Source organism: Drosophila biarmipes, chromosome 3R (assembly GCF_025231255.1).
Source record: "Drosophila biarmipes strain raj3 chromosome 3R, RU_DBia_V1.1, whole genome shotgun sequence".
NCBI lineage: Eukaryota > Metazoa > Arthropoda > Insecta > Diptera > Drosophilidae > Drosophila > Drosophila biarmipes.
In genome coordinates this window covers 12,442,156-12,457,906 of record NC_066616.1, presented here as the reverse complement: position 1 = coordinate 12,457,906, position 15,751 = coordinate 12,442,156, and the positions used below count along the sequence as shown (strand labels likewise).

The 15,751-nt window shown below is 47.8% G+C and overlaps 8 protein-coding genes across 9 annotated transcripts; 6 read left to right on the top strand and 2 right to left on the bottom strand.

The window, feature by feature from the left end:
* Nucleotides 1-622: 622 nt before the first annotated feature.
* Nucleotides 623-3,181, top strand: LOC108031993 (G2/mitotic-specific cyclin-B3). Its single transcript, XM_017105787.3, has one exon. It carries the CDS (start codon nucleotides 948-950, stop codon nucleotides 2,682-2,684), a length of 1,737 nt encoding a protein of 578 aa, XP_016961276.1. The 5' UTR covers nucleotides 623-947; the 3' UTR covers nucleotides 2,685-3,181.
* Nucleotides 3,182-4,645: 1,464 nt separating this feature from the next.
* Nucleotides 4,646-6,149, bottom strand: LOC108032249 (elastin). 2 transcript variants are annotated; one of them, XM_017106114.3, is made up of 3 exons: nucleotides 5,818-6,149; nucleotides 5,635-5,757; nucleotides 4,646-5,428 (listed from the first exon to the last, which is right to left on the bottom strand). In XM_017106114.3, the coding sequence occupies exons 1-3, from the start codon at nucleotides 6,116-6,118 to the stop codon at nucleotides 4,917-4,919; spliced, it is 936 nt and encodes a 311-aa protein (XP_016961603.1). In that variant the 5' UTR covers nucleotides 6,119-6,149; the 3' UTR covers nucleotides 4,646-4,916. The 2 variants fall into 2 exon arrangements, with proteins under 2 accessions (XP_016961603.1, XP_016961602.1); XM_017106113.3 differs by having other exon boundaries at nucleotides 5,635-6,149.
* Nucleotides 6,150-6,774: 625 nt separating this feature from the next.
* LOC108032160 (proline-rich antigen homolog) lies at nucleotides 6,775-7,329 on the top strand. Its single transcript, XM_017106007.3, has one exon. The coding sequence runs from the start codon at nucleotides 6,811-6,813 to the stop codon at nucleotides 7,240-7,242; it is 432 nt and encodes a 143-aa protein (XP_016961496.1). The 5' UTR covers nucleotides 6,775-6,810; the 3' UTR covers nucleotides 7,243-7,329.
* On the bottom strand, nucleotides 7,282-8,684 carry LOC108032159 (basic proline-rich protein). The gene has a single exon (XM_017106006.3). It carries the CDS (start codon nucleotides 8,605-8,607, stop codon nucleotides 7,444-7,446), a length of 1,164 nt encoding a protein of 387 aa, XP_016961495.1. The 5' UTR covers nucleotides 8,608-8,684; the 3' UTR covers nucleotides 7,282-7,443.
* An 853-nt stretch (nucleotides 8,685-9,537) lies between these two features.
* Nucleotides 9,538-10,043, top strand: LOC108031322 (heterogeneous nuclear ribonucleoprotein D-like). Its single transcript, XM_017104568.2, has one exon. It carries the CDS (start codon nucleotides 9,570-9,572, stop codon nucleotides 9,963-9,965), a length of 396 nt encoding a protein of 131 aa, XP_016960057.1. The 5' UTR covers nucleotides 9,538-9,569; the 3' UTR covers nucleotides 9,966-10,043.
* Nucleotides 10,044-11,384: 1,341 nt separating this feature from the next.
* Nucleotides 11,385-11,983, top strand: LOC108031331 (uncharacterized). Its single transcript, XM_017104583.3, has one exon. The coding sequence runs from the start codon at nucleotides 11,611-11,613 to the stop codon at nucleotides 11,818-11,820; it is 210 nt and encodes a 69-aa protein (XP_016960072.1). The 5' UTR covers nucleotides 11,385-11,610; the 3' UTR covers nucleotides 11,821-11,983.
* A 211-nt stretch (nucleotides 11,984-12,194) lies between these two features.
* Nucleotides 12,195-14,366, top strand: LOC108031330 (sodium channel protein Nach). Its single transcript, XM_017104582.3, has 8 exons — nucleotides 12,195-12,413; nucleotides 12,474-12,680; nucleotides 12,735-12,924; nucleotides 12,985-13,118; nucleotides 13,167-13,434; nucleotides 13,497-13,725; nucleotides 13,783-14,067; nucleotides 14,126-14,366. Exons 1-8 carry the CDS (start codon nucleotides 12,217-12,219, stop codon nucleotides 14,299-14,301), a joined length of 1,686 nt encoding a protein of 561 aa, XP_016960071.1. The 5' UTR covers nucleotides 12,195-12,216; the 3' UTR covers nucleotides 14,302-14,366.
* Nucleotides 14,340-15,631, top strand: LOC108031773 (carbonic anhydrase 6). The gene is made up of 5 exons (XM_017105480.3): nucleotides 14,340-14,556; nucleotides 14,612-14,968; nucleotides 15,022-15,172; nucleotides 15,219-15,298; nucleotides 15,430-15,631. The coding sequence occupies exons 1-5, from the start codon at nucleotides 14,416-14,418 to the stop codon at nucleotides 15,556-15,558; spliced, it is 858 nt and encodes a 285-aa protein (XP_016960969.1). The 5' UTR covers nucleotides 14,340-14,415; the 3' UTR covers nucleotides 15,559-15,631.
* The last annotated feature ends 120 nt before the right edge of the window (nucleotides 15,632-15,751 follow it).

Here is a 15,751-nt window from a genome sequence, read left to right as displayed (position 1 = left end):
AATGATGTCAATGGTGAAGGTTTGTTTCTTCATTTTTCTTCCAAAATATGTTAATTCTGTCTTCTGGGGCAGATCTGTGCTTGTTTTGAAGCATTTGTTTCTCATTAAAATGATAAGAAAAGTATTTTTAGAGGTATGCTTAAAAACTAATTTTATTGAGTCTATAATGGATCTTTAAGGACTAGTCTAGAAAAACGCTTCTGAACTTTCTTTCCTTATTTGGATAAAATGTTGTTTTTTGTTTGGGGTCAGAGAATGTGGAGTCCAAACATTAACATTTAACATTAAAATAACATCAATACTTTTGAAGAGGTTCGTTAATTTTAAAAGGAGATTTTCTTTAGGATCGTTATGGATCTTGAAACACAGGCTTAGGAAAGCTCCAAAATGTAATGCTCTTTGTAAACAAACGAAAACCAAACGAGGCACATGAAATATATATATTAAATATCATTTAATGATATCCAGATAAATTATAGAACACCTATCCCAAAAGAAATTTTAAACTCAACCGCTCTTGGAAAGGCCACCCCCAATATTTTCGCTTCCCCCAGAGCTGCATTGCGCCCGATTTCCGTTGCACTCTCTCAGCCAAAGGCCGCGCACGGTCACACTGACTATCGCGGATGAGTCTATCGCTGGGCATCTGGCGGTGTTTTTTCAATTTTTTCTCAGTGCTCTTCATCTCTCCGGCCAAGCGCCATAACTCCACAAAACTCCAGCCGGAATAGAATTGTGAGTTTGTGTGACTACGCTACAATATCAGCAGTAGCCTACGATTCGAGTTGTATCCGCGCACAGACCACCGCAGCAGGACGCCGCCAGCGAGGACCAGCTAGAGACAGACACCAAGCGGAGGAGGACTCGAGCTAGCCGCTGCACTCGCGCGAACAAGAACAACAAACGGCGAGTGCGCTCACACACAAACAGGCAGTCAGGCATTCAAAATGGCGCCCACAAAGGCAACAACGCGCGCGGCCATCGCCGGCGGGCATCATCAGCTGCAGCAAGCGGGCGGCGGGGCGGGGAATCCGCTCCTGGCCCTGGGCGCCGCCACCAGGAAGGGCCTGAACCGCCGGGCCGCCGCCACGGGCAACATAGATCCCAATGTCGAGAACATGCAGACGCGCGCCAAACGCAAGGCCGACCATAGTCCCATCAAAAATGACAAAATCAAGCGCTCGGCGCTGGGTAACCTGACAAACAATGTTAAGATCATGACACTGCATCCGGGACAGGATGAGGAGCAGTCCGCCGTGGGCAAAAAGCCAACGGCCCAGCAGCTGCAGGCCCTGCTGGATGCTAAGAAACAGGATAATCTCGCTGTGAACGTCTTTGCCGCCAGCAAGATGGCAACGCGCGCCTCCAGCAAAGTGGAAGATTCGGTGGAGAACTGCCACAAAGTGCTGGACAAGATTGAGGAGGCGCTGGCCAGGCCCAAGCCGCGTCCCAAGGCAGTGCCCGCCGCGAAGAAGACGGTTTTGGGTGAGATTCAGTTACCCGCCATGCCAAATCCTATGCAGATCCCCGTGCTGCTGCCGCCCATGCATAATCTGGCCGCTCCCCAGGTGGCCGCCATTAAGCCAGTGCGCCGGATCTCCAATGACTTCAACAAGACTGAGGACAGCCTGTACATGTCCGCGCTGGAGGATGTGTCCAGCTGCGATTCCATGCGGCTGTCTGGAAACTTTGAGGCTGCGCGTCGGCGCTCCGCCAAGTTACAGCAAAAGACTGAGCAGCAGCCGCAGCCGCTGTTGCTAACACTGCCAGAGACTGCTCCCAGCCAGGTGGTGCCCATTCCACCAGTGCCCGAGGATGTGGAAGACTTCGACCGCAAAAACTGGGACGATCCTTTCCAGGTCTCACACTACGCCATGGACATATTTAACTACCTGAAGGTGCGAGAACCAGAGTTCCCCATCGCCGACTACATGCCCAGACAGACGCACCTGACCACCTGGATGCGCACTCTGCTGGTCGACTGGATGGTGGAGGTGCAGGAGACCTTCGAACTGAACCACGAAACTTTGTACCTGGCGGTGAAGATCGTTGATCTGTACCTCTGCCGCGAGGTGATCAACAAGGAGAAGCTGCAGCTTCTGGGCGCCGCTGCCTTCTTCATTGCCTGCAAGTACGACGAACGGCAGCCGCCGCTGATCGAGGACTTCCTGTACATCTGCGATGGCGCCTACAACCACGACGAGCTGGTGCGGATGGAGCGTGAGACACTGCGCGTCATCAACTACGATCTGGGCATTCCGCTGTCCTACCGCTTCCTGCGCCGCTACGCCCGATGCGCCAAGGTGCCCATGCCCACGCTGACCCTGGCTCGGTACATCTTGGAGTTGTCACTAATGGACTATGCCACCATATCGTTCAGCGACTCTCAGATGGCCTCCGCCGCCTTGTTCATGGCCCTGCGCATGCACGGCGGTCCGGGGCAGCTGGACAAGCAAACTTGGAGCTCGACGCTTATCTACTACACCGGCTACCAGCTGTCGGATTTCGCTGAGATTGTGCCCGTGCTTAATGCAGGCCTACATCGCAAGCCACGGGCCACCATCAAGACGATACGGAACAAGTACTCGCACAAGATATTCCACGAGGTGGCCAAGGTGCCGCTGCTGACGAACCAGGAGCTCTTCCAGAGCAACCTCGACCTGAACGAAAGCAATCTGTCGTAGGACAGGATAAAAGTTTAGCCAAATTCACGAGCTGCAAAATGTTACGCTTCACTTAGGCTCTAAGACGCTTCAGTTCCCATAGCAACCCGGTCCCGGCTCAAATCGGATTAGACGAACAGCGGATCCCCGCCTTAATCGAAAACTCAGCCCCTGATCTTAGCCCTAGCCCCTAGTCCCTAGATCCCTGTCCCTGGTCCCCGCCACGTCCTCACTTTTTATTATATTTTAATTATTATTGTGACCTTTGCATTATTGACATGTTTTTGCATAAATATTGTGTTAAGAGTGCTTTTTGTTTCTTTTGCCATGTATTATTGTTTAGTTTTCACATACCGCATACGTACCCACATACCATCAATCTAAACACGAAAAGCGAAATTATCTCTAACACCCACATCCTCAACATGTAGCCCGATCGCAAAACGATTCATGTTCTAATATATAGCTAGTTTTAAGAGATGCCAGCATTGAATAAACCTAACTCGTAAGCCACCAAAGCAGGCATGGATCGCCCAGTAACTTATTCTACCCAGATACACAAGCGCAAGGATACGAAACGACTAGCACAGGCACGTGTGTCCTGTACAACCTGGAAATGCGCCGCGATCAACCCTCGTAATGTGTGTGCCATGTGCATCTGTTCCTGAAGTCGTTATTAATGCTGTTATTTGTTAAGCCGTTCATGGACTCCCCTCCTCGTGACGCAAACCATCCACTTCCATCCCGCCCCTCCTCATCCCACTTCCTCTCTCCCTCCTCCTCCATGAACGTTGATAACGTTGCATTGTTCCAGTAACTAGTTATGTATGTACTCAGTGTTATGTATGTATCGTTTTTGCCCAGAGAATACCAATAAACATTTTACGTCCGTTCAAAAATAGTAAACATTTTTACTCTGAATGAGGGGATTGTGGGTATCTTTGAATAGTTATTTAAAATACGTATGAAATTAAAATTTTTATTTTCTTCTACAGATAGCAATGGTGCTCAAACAGGAAGTTCTCAAAAATCTTTAATCCAGGTTTCGTGAGTATAAATATAAATATTTCTTCGCCAGGTAAGTCCTGCATGTATCCGTTTTTTTTGGTATGTTAAGGAGTTTAAGATTATTAATTAATTCGCGCTGTATTATTCATTCGGAACCCATTTTTAGAAACCTTTTAAAGCACTTAAATGCACATTTCTGAAAAAGTGAACCATCTTCACAATTATTTTCCTTTCCCCTTATCTAAAATTTATGTTTTTCCAGAAAGGAGTCCATAAACCATTGGAGGTCAAAGGCTATGCAGAAAAATCTGTAAAATGCAGACCAGTTTTGGAATGAGTATACCGAATCCCCATCCCCGCCTATTGTTTTGAGTCTGTCCCAGCTGAAATTGTATTCTTTTTCACGCTCATCTTCGAACAGCTGATAGCTGATGACCTAAGGACATCAAACGCAGTCTGGGATCTGTTCGATTTGCTACAGGTAAAACCCACCGATATCGCCGCCCAAATCATTCACAATCCGTGTATTTGCCTGTGTACTCTCGGTTTGGGTTTGAGTTTCCTGCGGTTCCCTGCTTTTGGCGCGCTCTTCTGCCATTTTAGCGCCAAAAATTTGTTAAGGATTTGCGCGGCAGGCTGCGCATGCGCCGCAAGACATCAAGACGTCGTCCTTTGGATGGGCTTCCTTTGCCCTTCTCCCTGCCGCTCAGGCAGCAAATCGGCTGCACACCGAATCCCAGCCGATTTATGTCGCTGCAGTTGGGCTCGAGACCGAAAAGGTACCAATCGTTCTCCCTCTGACGCTGATTTCCTACCACCTCGGCTCGTCTAGAGGTCCTGCGCCTTTGTGCGTTCCTTTTTCTCGGCTGCCTGCCACTCAGCCAGGTAGCTCCTGTCCCCTTCAATTGTGTCCTCGCCGGAGAAAATAATAAGAATAGGAACAAGAATGGGAACAAGAATAAGATGTGTATGCGTAAGGTTATCTGTCTGTATGGCAGCCGAATGCATGTGCTTTATTTTTTCCGGTTCAAGGTGCAACTGGTCACTGGTAACTGGCCAGCATTGCTAATTATCTTGGTTGGGTGTGCAGAAATCAAGTTTGTTTCGCAGGGCAAACACTTCGAAAGAAAGGCGGAGACAGCTGCCCCTGGTCAAGGAGGGAGCCGCCAACTTATGACTACGACTCGGGTTACTCCACGCCTCATCAACACCACCATCACGGTACACCCGTAATCCCGTCCAGCCTCAGTAGGCCGGCGAGTTGAAGGCGCCGTTGTAGCCGCCCCCATAGCCACTGCCATAGCCGAAGGCATTGTGGTTGTTGAGCACTCCGAAGGGTCCCTTGTGGACTCCATCCTCCTTGTACTCGGTGTTCATGGAGAAGTGGTGATCCAAGTGGTTGCGATCGGCGGGGTTGTGAGCCGGATAACGATGGAAGTTCTGACTGCTGGTGGCAGGACCGGAACCAGTTGCTCCTGCAACTCCTTGTACTCCAGGAACGCCGGCTACTCCTTGTACTCCAGGCACTCCAGCTACTCCAGGAACACCTGGCTGGGCAACTGCACCCGGAACCACTCCATAGGCCGGAAACTGAGCTGGCTGTGGATAGGCTGGGTACTGTTGCAAATACACTCCTGGATAAGGATAGGCGCCAGTGCCAGGAAAGTACCCTGGAGCTCCTGCTCCAGGAGGAACTCCAGTGGGATACTGAACCGGAACTGTGCCCGCGGCAGGATAACCAGGAGCACCACCAGCACCTAAACAGCGGGGAAAAAGAAAAGTGTTTTTTAATCTTATAATGTATTGCAACATGGAGAAGTTAAGGACATTATTCACCAATTTTTCTAGAATTTCTGAAATGTTATTTTATGATTTTTTGAAGTTTGCATTCTTTAATCGATGCAGCCCAATTGAATTTGTACGTATTTCTCTTGATAGACATTTCTTGGGTTGGAAATCTTACCTGTACTTTGGAAACCACCCGAAGAAGACCCTTCTGAAGCAGAACCCCCTGCAGCTGGATACGGAACTGGAGCCTGTTGGCCTGGAAATCCTGGCGGCGGGTATGCCGGGAACTGGTGTCCTCCTGTAATTGTTAGTGCCGGATTGGGTAACTGGTTGCCGGGGAAAACAATAGAGTTCGTACTGGCCACGCGTACGCTTGAGCCACCTTGCTCATGGCCATGGGCATCGTCGATGGATCCAGTGGCGCCTGCTGTCGCGCCATAACCCCCTCCTAGCTGACTTAGCCCCGGATAGAGCGGCGAATTGAGATGGGCCCGCTGGCGGTGGCGACTGCTGGTTATGCCGCCCGTCAAAGTGGAGGCCAGGTTGAACTCCGTCTCTTGATCCTCCTGGCTTTCGTCCCGGCTAAACTGCGAGCCCTGGCTGGAGGCGATCAAGAAGAGGGCCAGAGCGGCGAATACGATTCCCCTCCTGCTGATCATGGCGTCTGTGGGTATACTAAACCCCAGAAGCTCTCGGCGCGTGTATTTGAGGATGAGGTGGATGCCATGAGGTGCCATGAGAGCTTAGCTGAGTGTCTATTTTTGGGGTTATCATCAGGGGCTCAATGGCCAGATAGGTGGTCCCAGTCTCATTGAGTTATATTTTCCGTAAATTGAATGAGACAGCTCACACTGCAAAAAATAATATGGGTGCTAATACTCAATTTCAATTTTTATATATTATTGTAAAAAGTCCCAGTTCTAGGAAAAACTAGTCATTAAACAATCTTTTGTGTACAGTGGGGATTATTAAATAAAGCATATAAATTGTGTTCTTGTATACGGAATTTTTTCTGAGTGCTGGGTTTTAGTTTGTGACTATAAAAAAAAGTGCCAAGTGAAGACGCAATCATGCTGTGGGGATTTCCCAAGTATTTCAAATTCATCCCAGCATAGATGATAATTATGATCTTCTATGCCATACATAAAAGAGAACGAAAGCTTTCTCAGACAACCTTGTTTACCAGTTCCACAGATTAGCGTTATAAACAATATATAAACCTATACCATTTGCTCCAGTAGTCAAGGTCCTCTACTGATTCCATTCATCTTTCTTATCGCCATGTGCAGCTGGCTATAAAAGCTGGAAGGCAACTTGGAGCACACAGCAAATTTAATCTAAATACTCCAAGATGCAGTTGTTGGCTGTGATCCTAGTGCTAGTCCTGGCCAGCTTGGCCCACTGTCGACCCACATTCGATAGGATCGCGCAGGTTTTGTTGGACTCTTTGGATGATCACCCGGGGTATTATTCACAAGGAAGGCCACTGCCAGGAGGAGGTTACCCGCGTCCGTACCCTGGACCAGGTCCACTCATCCAAGAGGGCTACGAGCAGGGCTACGACTATCACTACGGAGGCGGCCATGGCTATGGGAGCTACCAGCAGACCCACCCAGCTGGCTACGGATACTACCCACCGCCTCGTCCCGTGCATCCTCCCACCGCCTACTATCCACCTCCGCAGCCTGGCTCCTACTCCCAACCCTCAGTTCCTTCCGCTGGCTACTATCCGCACAAGACTCCGGATCCCTATGGAGGCGGTTACAAGCAGCGGGGTTACTAGCGTTCATCTGTCCCATCCCCCGTTTCCACCAATTATCTCTTGTTTATTTAAATGTATTTATTAAAATTTCGTTATTTTCAACAACAAGCTCTGAGAACCTGTTCTTGAGTGTTCACCAAAAACGATCTTGAGTGCGGCAATTACAGAATGGTCTATGAATATATACAGCAAGTGGGAGTCGGGGAAGTCCCTCGGCTTAAATCATCTTCGTCTCACATCGATGGGCACCGAAGGCACCTCCTCCTGGCTGGGGGAACGGATGTATTTGCTGGAACTGGGGAACACGATGACCCGCTCTTCGGACGCCTCGATAGAGTGAATTGGCGACGGCGTCGGCTGAGGCACGGGCCAAGTGGGATATAGCGGAGTTGGTGGGTCCGGATTCTGGGGCGGCACCAGCGGCGGTCGATTGGTGCCTATGATCAGGGTGTCCTTGGTTGGCTGCGTGGGTGGACGTGGCTGGTAAGTGGGATGGGTCTCCGCTGGCCGGGGTGTCGTTGTTTGGACAATGGGTGCAATTTGTGTTGTGGAAGTGGGTACGATCGGTGGTGTGCGAGTGGTGGTATACTCATCGTCATCGTTGTCATCATTTGGATCGTCCCAATTTGTGTTGGGGTCCGGCTGGTTGTTGTTCCATTCAGGCGGAGGTCCTCCATTCCATCCTGGTCCGCCTCCCCAGTCCGGTCTTGGCGGAGGTGGTGGTGGGGGCCTTCCATCGCCGTTCCAACCAGGCCCTGGTGGAGGTGGTGGACCCTCGTCGCCGTTCCAACCTGGCCTTGGTGGAGGCGGTCCGCCATTCCAACCAGGCCTTGGTGGTGGTCCTCCGCCATTCCAACCAGGCCTTGGGGGTGGTCCCCTTCCGCCGCCTCTATTCCATCCTGGTCCACCTCCTCCTCCATTCCATCCTGGTCCACCTCCTCCGCCATTCCACCCTTGTCCACCTCCATTCCAACCTGGTCCGAAGCCCGATTGATCCCAGCCTTGTTGATTCTGGTTGCTGCTAGGTCCCCACTGCCAGCCTAGAGGCCAACCAGGAGGCGCTTGCTGTCTATTGGGTGGTCCAAATCCTGGCTTGGGCACTCCCATTCCCCTCCGGTTGTTACCCACTCCAGGCCTTCCTTGCTGCAGCCTTTCAAATTGTTGCTGTTGTTCAAAACGGTTGTTGTTTTGCATGGCATTGAGGAGTCCGTTGATGACTCCGAATCCGGGCAGTTCGGCCACCACGGTAACACCGCCGGCAGAGGCAACTGCTCCTCCGGGTGAGGAAACCGCAAACTGGCCGAGGCACGAGCGGATCGAGATGAGTGTGAAGAGCCAAGCGAGGCAGGCCTGGACAGGAGTCCAAGCTCGTGGAGATCGCTTCATGATCGAGCAGTGGTCAACGCGAGAGCCGGATTCTAACTGTGGGGAATTTTTTCGCTCCGCCTATGCGATAACCGTGATGCTTGAATAAGCATTGAAAACCTGTCCGGCGATCGGCGAGAGAATGATTAAGATGAGTAACCTTTGTTTGGGAGCTCTAATGGGCTCTCTAACGGAGGTCTCCGAGCGATCATCACGATCATCCTCAATCGAAAGGTAAACAAAGACGTTTATTAGCTAAAACTCTCGCAGCACAAGTAAAAATATAATGCGACAGCTATGAGCGTACATTGTATAAAATGTTAAGTAAGACATATAAGAAAGCTTCATCCAATTCTGAATAATTCATAGAGTGAGCAAAGAATGATCATTAAGGGTCTTAAATCATTATCGTGAATTGTGCGTTTTTCTAGTCGTATAAAATTTACACTTCAAATTATTTATAATTTATGATAGTTTGTTATTGATTGAAAGTTATGGTTAAGAAGATATTCTTTTATGATAATAAGGGAACTCAACTTTTGCTAAATTTGAGTTTAGATAACATGCTAATTCAAGTTATTCTATAAAGCTTTAAATAAAGTCGCTGCTTTGGGGAACTTGATGTCTTTATGGGGATGGATGGACATGGGATGTCCGATGTATACTGACCACTGACCGCTTGTGAGCGCTGAGTCTTTCAGCAAGTGGCGCGTGCTCCGCATGCTGATCGTGCCAATCCGGCTGCTACTATAAATCCAGCATAATGCATTGAGTCGCCACTTGCCCGTTGTCCGAGCTAATCTTCCAGAGATCCCGAACGTTTTTATGGGAATCGAAAAAAAAAACATAAAAAAGAATCCATTTAAATGAGCTAGACCACAATGTGTCACCATGGCTGCCCAACTCCAATGCCCAGGGTATAAATAGAGGAGAACTGCGTAGCTGTACGGTCAGAACTAAAAGTGATTCGAAATAGAACCAAGATGAGAGCCCTGAACTCCTATTTGACCATCCTCATCCTGCTGATATCCTGCTGTCTGGACTGGAGTAGTGCTTTGTTCTTCAAGTCCTGGAAGTCCGGAAAGGGCTATGGTGCAGAGCAGAACTATGGAAATAATGAGTACTCGTATGGTGGAGTTCACAACTATGCCAATAATGACTATGGAAACTACGGCTACGGAAGCTATGCTGGAGGATACGGCTACAACTATCCTTCGTATTCGTCGTACTCTCACCCAAATGGAAGACGAAAGCCCTCCGGAAACCGTCAAGGGCGCACCTACTCGCAAATATCGAAGGTCATAAACCAAGCTCCCTATGTGGGTCCTGGAGGCAGTCGGTACCTGCCCCGAGCTCCCTATTCGGCTTTGTGGGGCTAAGCATTTCCCCATCTAAAATCACTTTGTCAGCAGTATTAAACATTAAAATGAAACCAGCGAAAGTTAATCTATCAACAAGTTGTTTAATTATTATAAGCTCTATCAATCCGCTACTTGCATACGTGTGTATTAATCTGCGATCTAAAGATTTATGATCACTGGCTCGCATTTACGGAGCGACGCGTTCGGTGGATCGCTGCGACGTGATTTAAATTAAAATGAAACGGGGGCGCGACACCACTTAGGGAAAGACACGCGTGGGGCTCCCGGTTATTGGGGTAGTAAGGAAAGGTCCCTGACTGAGAGCTTTTGCCGAGGGATTACTTGGGGGAATTCCTCAGAATATTATTCATTCGTAAGAGAAAAATTGTCTTAAAAATTCTATAAACGTTTAGTGTATACCATTTCAGACATATGTATTCTTTAGGGTGTACAAAAATGCATTAGCTTTAAAAATGTTTAACTTATCTTAGAGATGTTGAAATATGCCTTTTAATTCTGTGTTACTTTACTCATAGGAAATATTTATTGGGAAAGAACAGAACCTAATTATTAGATCGACAGAATTTGAATCACGCTCTGGATGTAATTCTATGCTAGCATTCAACATGAATGATCTAATGCATCAAACCAATTCCCAGTAATTATAGATAATTTAGAAAATCCACCAGCGAATCAGTGACTAAATACCCCCCAATAAAAATATTCTAGAAAATGGGAGATCTTTTCATGAGTCACAAGATCATTTCCATAAGTTTAATAGGGTAATATTATTATCCACCTTAAAATTCTTAAAAACTTCCGGAAGAAATACTTAAAATTAAACTTTTAGTGGGCTTGAGCAACTCCTTTACAGAAACAGTTAGCAGTAATTTTCGGTTGACCTGATAATTACCCAGGGCATCATCTGACTGGCCTCATCGTGGCTCACAAGTGTGGTATATATAGCCTCTTTACGATCCCAGCGAGGTACTTGCGCGTGATTCAGGCCAAGTGATTCAGGTGGCGATGCAGCCGGTCGCCTAGGACTTCCCCTCGAGCACCGATTGCCATTGAGGAAGTGGAGCCGCAAACCAGATCCCAGCCAGCATACAGGAAGGAAGACTTCGGCCCAAGTCAGTGACAACTGTTTGCGCCGAACATGGCAATTGTTTATGCAAGAATTTGCTAATACACCGCCTCAGATGGCGCACCTACGTCATTGCTCCAGCCCGTCAGAGTCGCTAATTACGATTTAAATACGACGAGCACGGGCTTTTATGCTGAGAGGCTGTGTCGCCAGGTCGCACCAATAGAGCCAAATCATTCACCACGCAATTAGAGTCAAGATCAGGTGCTGTATGCCATATGTGCCCACTCACGGCACAACGGGCGGCGGAGTGAATGACTTGGCGCGGGCAGCGTGTCAGTAAATATTGAGAAAACAGAGTGATCATAAAAAACCATATCATACAAAGCGCCGAGATCTACGTGAGCGGCAACGCAATTCTCCTGGGCTTTCGGTCGGTGCCAAAACCTGATTGATAAGCCAGCGTCTGAGAACGGCAAGAACCGATCGGCCGCCGATATCCATATAAATATAGATAGGCTGGTCACGGGCAGCATTGCAGTTCAGCACTCGCAGCGGAGCACTTCCATCCGAGCCATGTCAGTTCAAGGAATCATCCACAGCCTCCTGGTGTCCCTGCTCCTTCTCCTGGCAGTCGTGTCCGGCTCCCCGGCCCGGGGATATTACCAATCTCCGACGCGAGGCGGTCGCAGTTACACGGACATCGCCCGAGTGGTCAATCCGAATCAGTACGCCTTCCCGGGATCCCGCACTTATCCGGGCCAACCCTTCTGGCCTTCGGGTTAGGAATAACATTATACTATGTGGCTTTAGTCGTCTCAGGATTAGCTAGACAATGAACTGTTATATATTATACCGGAAAATATTCAATAGAATTAAGTTTAAGATAAGTAGCATTAACAGTGCGACCAAAATTGTTCCAATGGAATAATATTATTAAATAAATTATAAAATAACATCTTGAACTAGGTGATTTTCTTGTTAGAACTTTTTTCCAGCCTTTACTTTAATTATTTCCTGACGCTACCAATAATTAGGGCTGCGTTAATGGATGAAATTCATTAGCTAGTCACGCCCATTACCTGTTAGTTTTGCTCATAAAGGAAGTCGAAGTATGCATACCAACCAGTATTAAAAAGGCAGTGACTTGAAAAGGATTTCGGAAAACTACACCTCTCAAACATGGTTAAGCTGGAGTCAACTTCCAATGCCATTTGGTGGATCAAAAACCCCAAGGCAGCCAAGGAAAAGAAGTCCAAAGGCCAGCGAAAAGCCTCCTTGGGCTCTGCTTTTTGCATGGACATGGCTGATCTCCTCAGGAATATATCACTACAGGGATACAATAAGCTGCTGTCGCCCGACTTAACTTTGGGTGAAAGGTACGATGTGTTTGCTATAAGATTACCCTGGCTTACTTATTTGGATATGTTTTGGGTCAGGTTGATATGGTTGCTGCTACACATGGCCACCACCATCTCCCTGGTGGTGGTGCTCTCACTCACCTGGGACCAGTTCGTTTCCCAGTCCTTTGTGACCAATTTGAAGGATCCACTTTATCCAGTGGAAAATGTCCCTTTTCCTGCTGTTTCCATTTGCCCAAACAATCGCATCTCTCGACAGGCGGTCATTAGATATGCTGAGGAACTGTGAGTAATAAAGATAAATTCAATATACTATTCACTTGTATACCTTAATTGCAGGAGGTTGAACAGTCCCGTGATTCGTCCCGTGGAATATTTTCTGGAGCGCCTGGGTTTCTTTCGGGAATTCTATACCCACGTGGGGGTAATCGTGGACACCGATGACTTTGTCACCTTTCAGACATTCCTTGACGTCTTTGGCACCTGGAACAACGAGACTTTCTTCGACACGCGCCGCATAATGAAGTTGGTACGTAAACTACAGAGCATTTGATTAATTTGTAGGATGTATAACGTTCTAGTCCCTCAGTTATCCCCTAAATGCGAAGAGTTCGTGCTGAAGTGCAGCCTAGCCAACGTGGACATTCCCTGCTTCAGCAAGGACGCCTTTCAGGAGAGCCTCACCATGTACGGACCCTGCTGCACCTTCAACCTAGAGAATAAGTAAGAGTTGCTTCGGAAGTGATTCAGACTAACCCCAAGCCTCGCCAGATTAAAGAAACGCCATTTCAAGGACCGCCTGGCCAGGCCGGAACTGGGTCTCAAGGTAGTGCTGAACGACAGCCAGTCGGACTACTTTGCCACCGTGCTGAATACAAATGGATATATTGTAATGATTCACAGTGCTGAGAACTATGCCTCGGTTAGCTCCTCCAACGTCCTGGAGATGTTTCCCGGTCAGGGAGAGGATAGCTCCATATCGGTCTATGCTCGAGTGGTGGACACAGATGACAGCTTGAAGTCCTTCTCTCCATTCGGTGTACGTTGCTTAGACTCCAAAACTAAAACTGGCTTACAAAACTAATAATACATATCTCACAGCGACGGTGTTATTTCGAACACGAGGTTCAGTATCCTATCCATGAAGCGGTAGTCAAGAGCGTCACCTACGCTTACAGCTTCCCGAACTGCATCACCAGGTGCCGAATCCGTAGTGTCATCGCCCTGTGCCGATGCTTGCCCTTCCAGATGCCCCTCCAGCTGGTGGAGAACCTCGATGGCGTCGTCTTCTGCACACTGGGTCATGTCTCCTGCCTCAATCAGTACATGTGTAAGCAAATAGTTTGATCTCTTTAGGTTGCCATCGCCTAAATGGGTTTATTTCCAGTCAAGTGGCGTAATGTCCTGACAGAGAGGCAGATGACTCTGGGCTTGGAGCGCGAAGTCGAGGAGGCTCTATATTGTCCACAGTGCCTGCCTTCCTGCAGCGATGTCCTTTACCGGGTTTCGATGAGTTCTCTTCCCATAGACAACTATCTGGCCACCCTGAAGGTGGATGAGAACAACCAGACGGAGTTCAGCTCAGATATCTCCGTTCTCAGGGTTTACTTTGGCGATGCACATGCCCAGTATTATATCCGGCTGCTGAACAATGCCTGGTTCGAGGTGTTCAGTGAGTAATGGGCCATATCATTCCTTGGCATCTTGGTTTATAGTGCTCCAATTCACAGGTACCATTGGCAACATAATGTCCATCTTTGTGGGCTTCTCTATGGTGGCCATTTTCGAGGTTCTCTTCTTTCTGACCAAGTACATCTACGAGGGCTGCAACCGCATGGTGGAGCAGAATATAATAGACCGCAAGGCGAAGCAGTTGGAAACCAAAAAGTTGTACATATGCCCATAGAGTGTAACTCAAGGATACATCCTGCTGCTATCTCAGCACCTGGAAAATAAAAGTCAAAAAGTTTGTTTTAGTTTCTCTCGTTATTATCGTTGTAAATCTGCAAGTGTTTTATACATGTTCCTTGTGGTTAGAAGCTTTGCCCTAACCAATCCGGGGACCAGGAGCCACTTTGGATTTAATTATGATAAGCAAGGAAGAGATTGGAATGTTAAAGATGGCAAAAGACAATCGCCAATCGCTCTGTGGTCGTGCAATGTAAGCAACGCCTTCTACTTGCTAGTCACCGATAATAAAAGCTATCTATCTAAAGAGCATTACATATAATGTCCCCCAACTGAAGTTAGTAAATTACAATAAGCTGTTGAGTGATCAGTTGTCTGTGATCAACAATGGGCTGACAGTCCTCATGAGGATTCCGAACACGGTGGAGGGAAAGCAGCCATCCCTCTGCATCAGCAGTCAGGGTGGACAGGTCTTCGAGGCCCAGCAGCTGCACTTCCATTGGGGCTCTGAAGAGAGCGAAGGATCCGAGCACAACTTGGACGGGTATTTTTACGACGGAGAGCTGCACATAGTCCATAAGAACTGCAATTACAGAACCAACCAGGAAGCTGCTCTTCATTGTAATGGATTTGCGATCTTGGCTTTGCCCATACGTTATATGGAGGTGGGTAATTTATTAGCTAAAATCCATACGATGTTTTCTTATTTCCAACAAAGAATCCGGAAATACGAACGCCAGCCTTGAATGAGATCTGCAAGCAAGTCTCTAAGATATCCAAAGTGGATGATGACCATCCGCTCGAGGAGCACATGGCTTTGGGAGATCTGTTTGTTGGCGTAGACACCCAGAAATACTTCGTTTACCAAGGTTGGTATGGCTGCCTTTTCGATTTGTTTTTAATTTAGGCCTTTAGGTTCCCTCACCACTCCGCCCTGCGCCGAAGCAGCTATCTGGTTTGTTTTTCAAACCCCCTCTAAGGTGCCCAAGGAACATGTAAGTAGATCTATGATCTAGTAAAAACTAGTAAAAAATGTACATAAACAAATTTGTAAATTATTGAAAATATTTATAAAATGTACCAGATATATACATATATAAGATATATTTTCCTTATCCCCAACCAGTGGAAGAACTTTTGGCAACTAAGGGATTCCCGTGGCCAGCTTGTCCTTAACACCTATAGGGACTTACAAGATGACCATAACCGACTTGTTTATCGAAGTAGAGGCAAATTACTGAAGCCTTGCATGTAAAAATGTAATATTGATGGTAGCCATGCGAAATAAAATTGTTTAAAGTGCATTTGTTGATTGATGCAAAAGCTTACCCAAAGTGCTTGGATAGGAGCTTTTCGCCGGCGACAGCTGATGGCGCCATCCACCCCCAGCCCCAAACATCCGGAATTGCATTTTCTATCTGCGTAGCCAATTCAACTGGTGTCGAGCG

Excerpts from the sequence above, each read along its gene's own strand:
- LOC108031993 (XM_017105787.3), top strand. The coding sequence starts at position 948 with ATGGCGCCCACAAAGGCAACAACGCGCGCGGCCATCGCCGGCGGGCAT.
- LOC108031331 (XM_017104583.3), top strand. The coding sequence starts at position 11,611 with ATGTCAGTTCAAGGAATCATCCACAGCCTCCTGGTGTCCCTGCTCCTT.
- LOC108032160 (XM_017106007.3), top strand. The coding sequence starts at position 6,811 with ATGCAGTTGTTGGCTGTGATCCTAGTGCTAGTCCTGGCCAGCTTGGCC.
- LOC108032249 (XM_017106113.3), bottom strand. The coding sequence starts at position 6,118 with ATGATCAGCAGGAGGGGAATCGTATTCGCCGCTCTGGCCCTCTTCTTG. Across the intron at positions 5,429-5,634 it reads GGGTGGTTTCCAAAGTACAG|GTGCTGGTGGTGCTCCTGGT; the intron begins GTAAGATTTCCA and ends CCCGCTGTTTAG.
- LOC108032159 (XM_017106006.3), bottom strand. The coding sequence starts at position 8,607 with ATGAAGCGATCTCCACGAGCTTGGACTCCTGTCCAGGCCTGCCTCGCT.
- LOC108031322 (XM_017104568.2), top strand. The coding sequence starts at position 9,570 with ATGAGAGCCCTGAACTCCTATTTGACCATCCTCATCCTGCTGATATCC.
- LOC108031773 (XM_017105480.3), top strand. The coding sequence starts at position 14,416 with ATGTTCCTTGTGGTTAGAAGCTTTGCCCTAACCAATCCGGGGACCAGG. Across the intron at positions 14,969-15,021 it reads TGCCCATACGTTATATGGAG|AATCCGGAAATACGAACGCC; the intron begins GTGGGTAATTTA and ends TTTCCAACAAAG. Across the intron at positions 15,299-15,429 it reads CTAAGGTGCCCAAGGAACAT|TGGAAGAACTTTTGGCAACT; the intron begins GTAAGTAGATCT and ends ATCCCCAACCAG.
- LOC108031330 (XM_017104582.3), top strand. The coding sequence starts at position 12,217 with ATGGTTAAGCTGGAGTCAACTTCCAATGCCATTTGGTGGATCAAAAAC. Across the intron at positions 12,925-12,984 it reads CGCGCCGCATAATGAAGTTG|TTATCCCCTAAATGCGAAGA; the intron begins GTACGTAAACTA and ends CTAGTCCCTCAG. Across the intron at positions 13,435-13,496 it reads AGTCCTTCTCTCCATTCGGT|CGACGGTGTTATTTCGAACA; the intron begins GTACGTTGCTTA and ends CATATCTCACAG.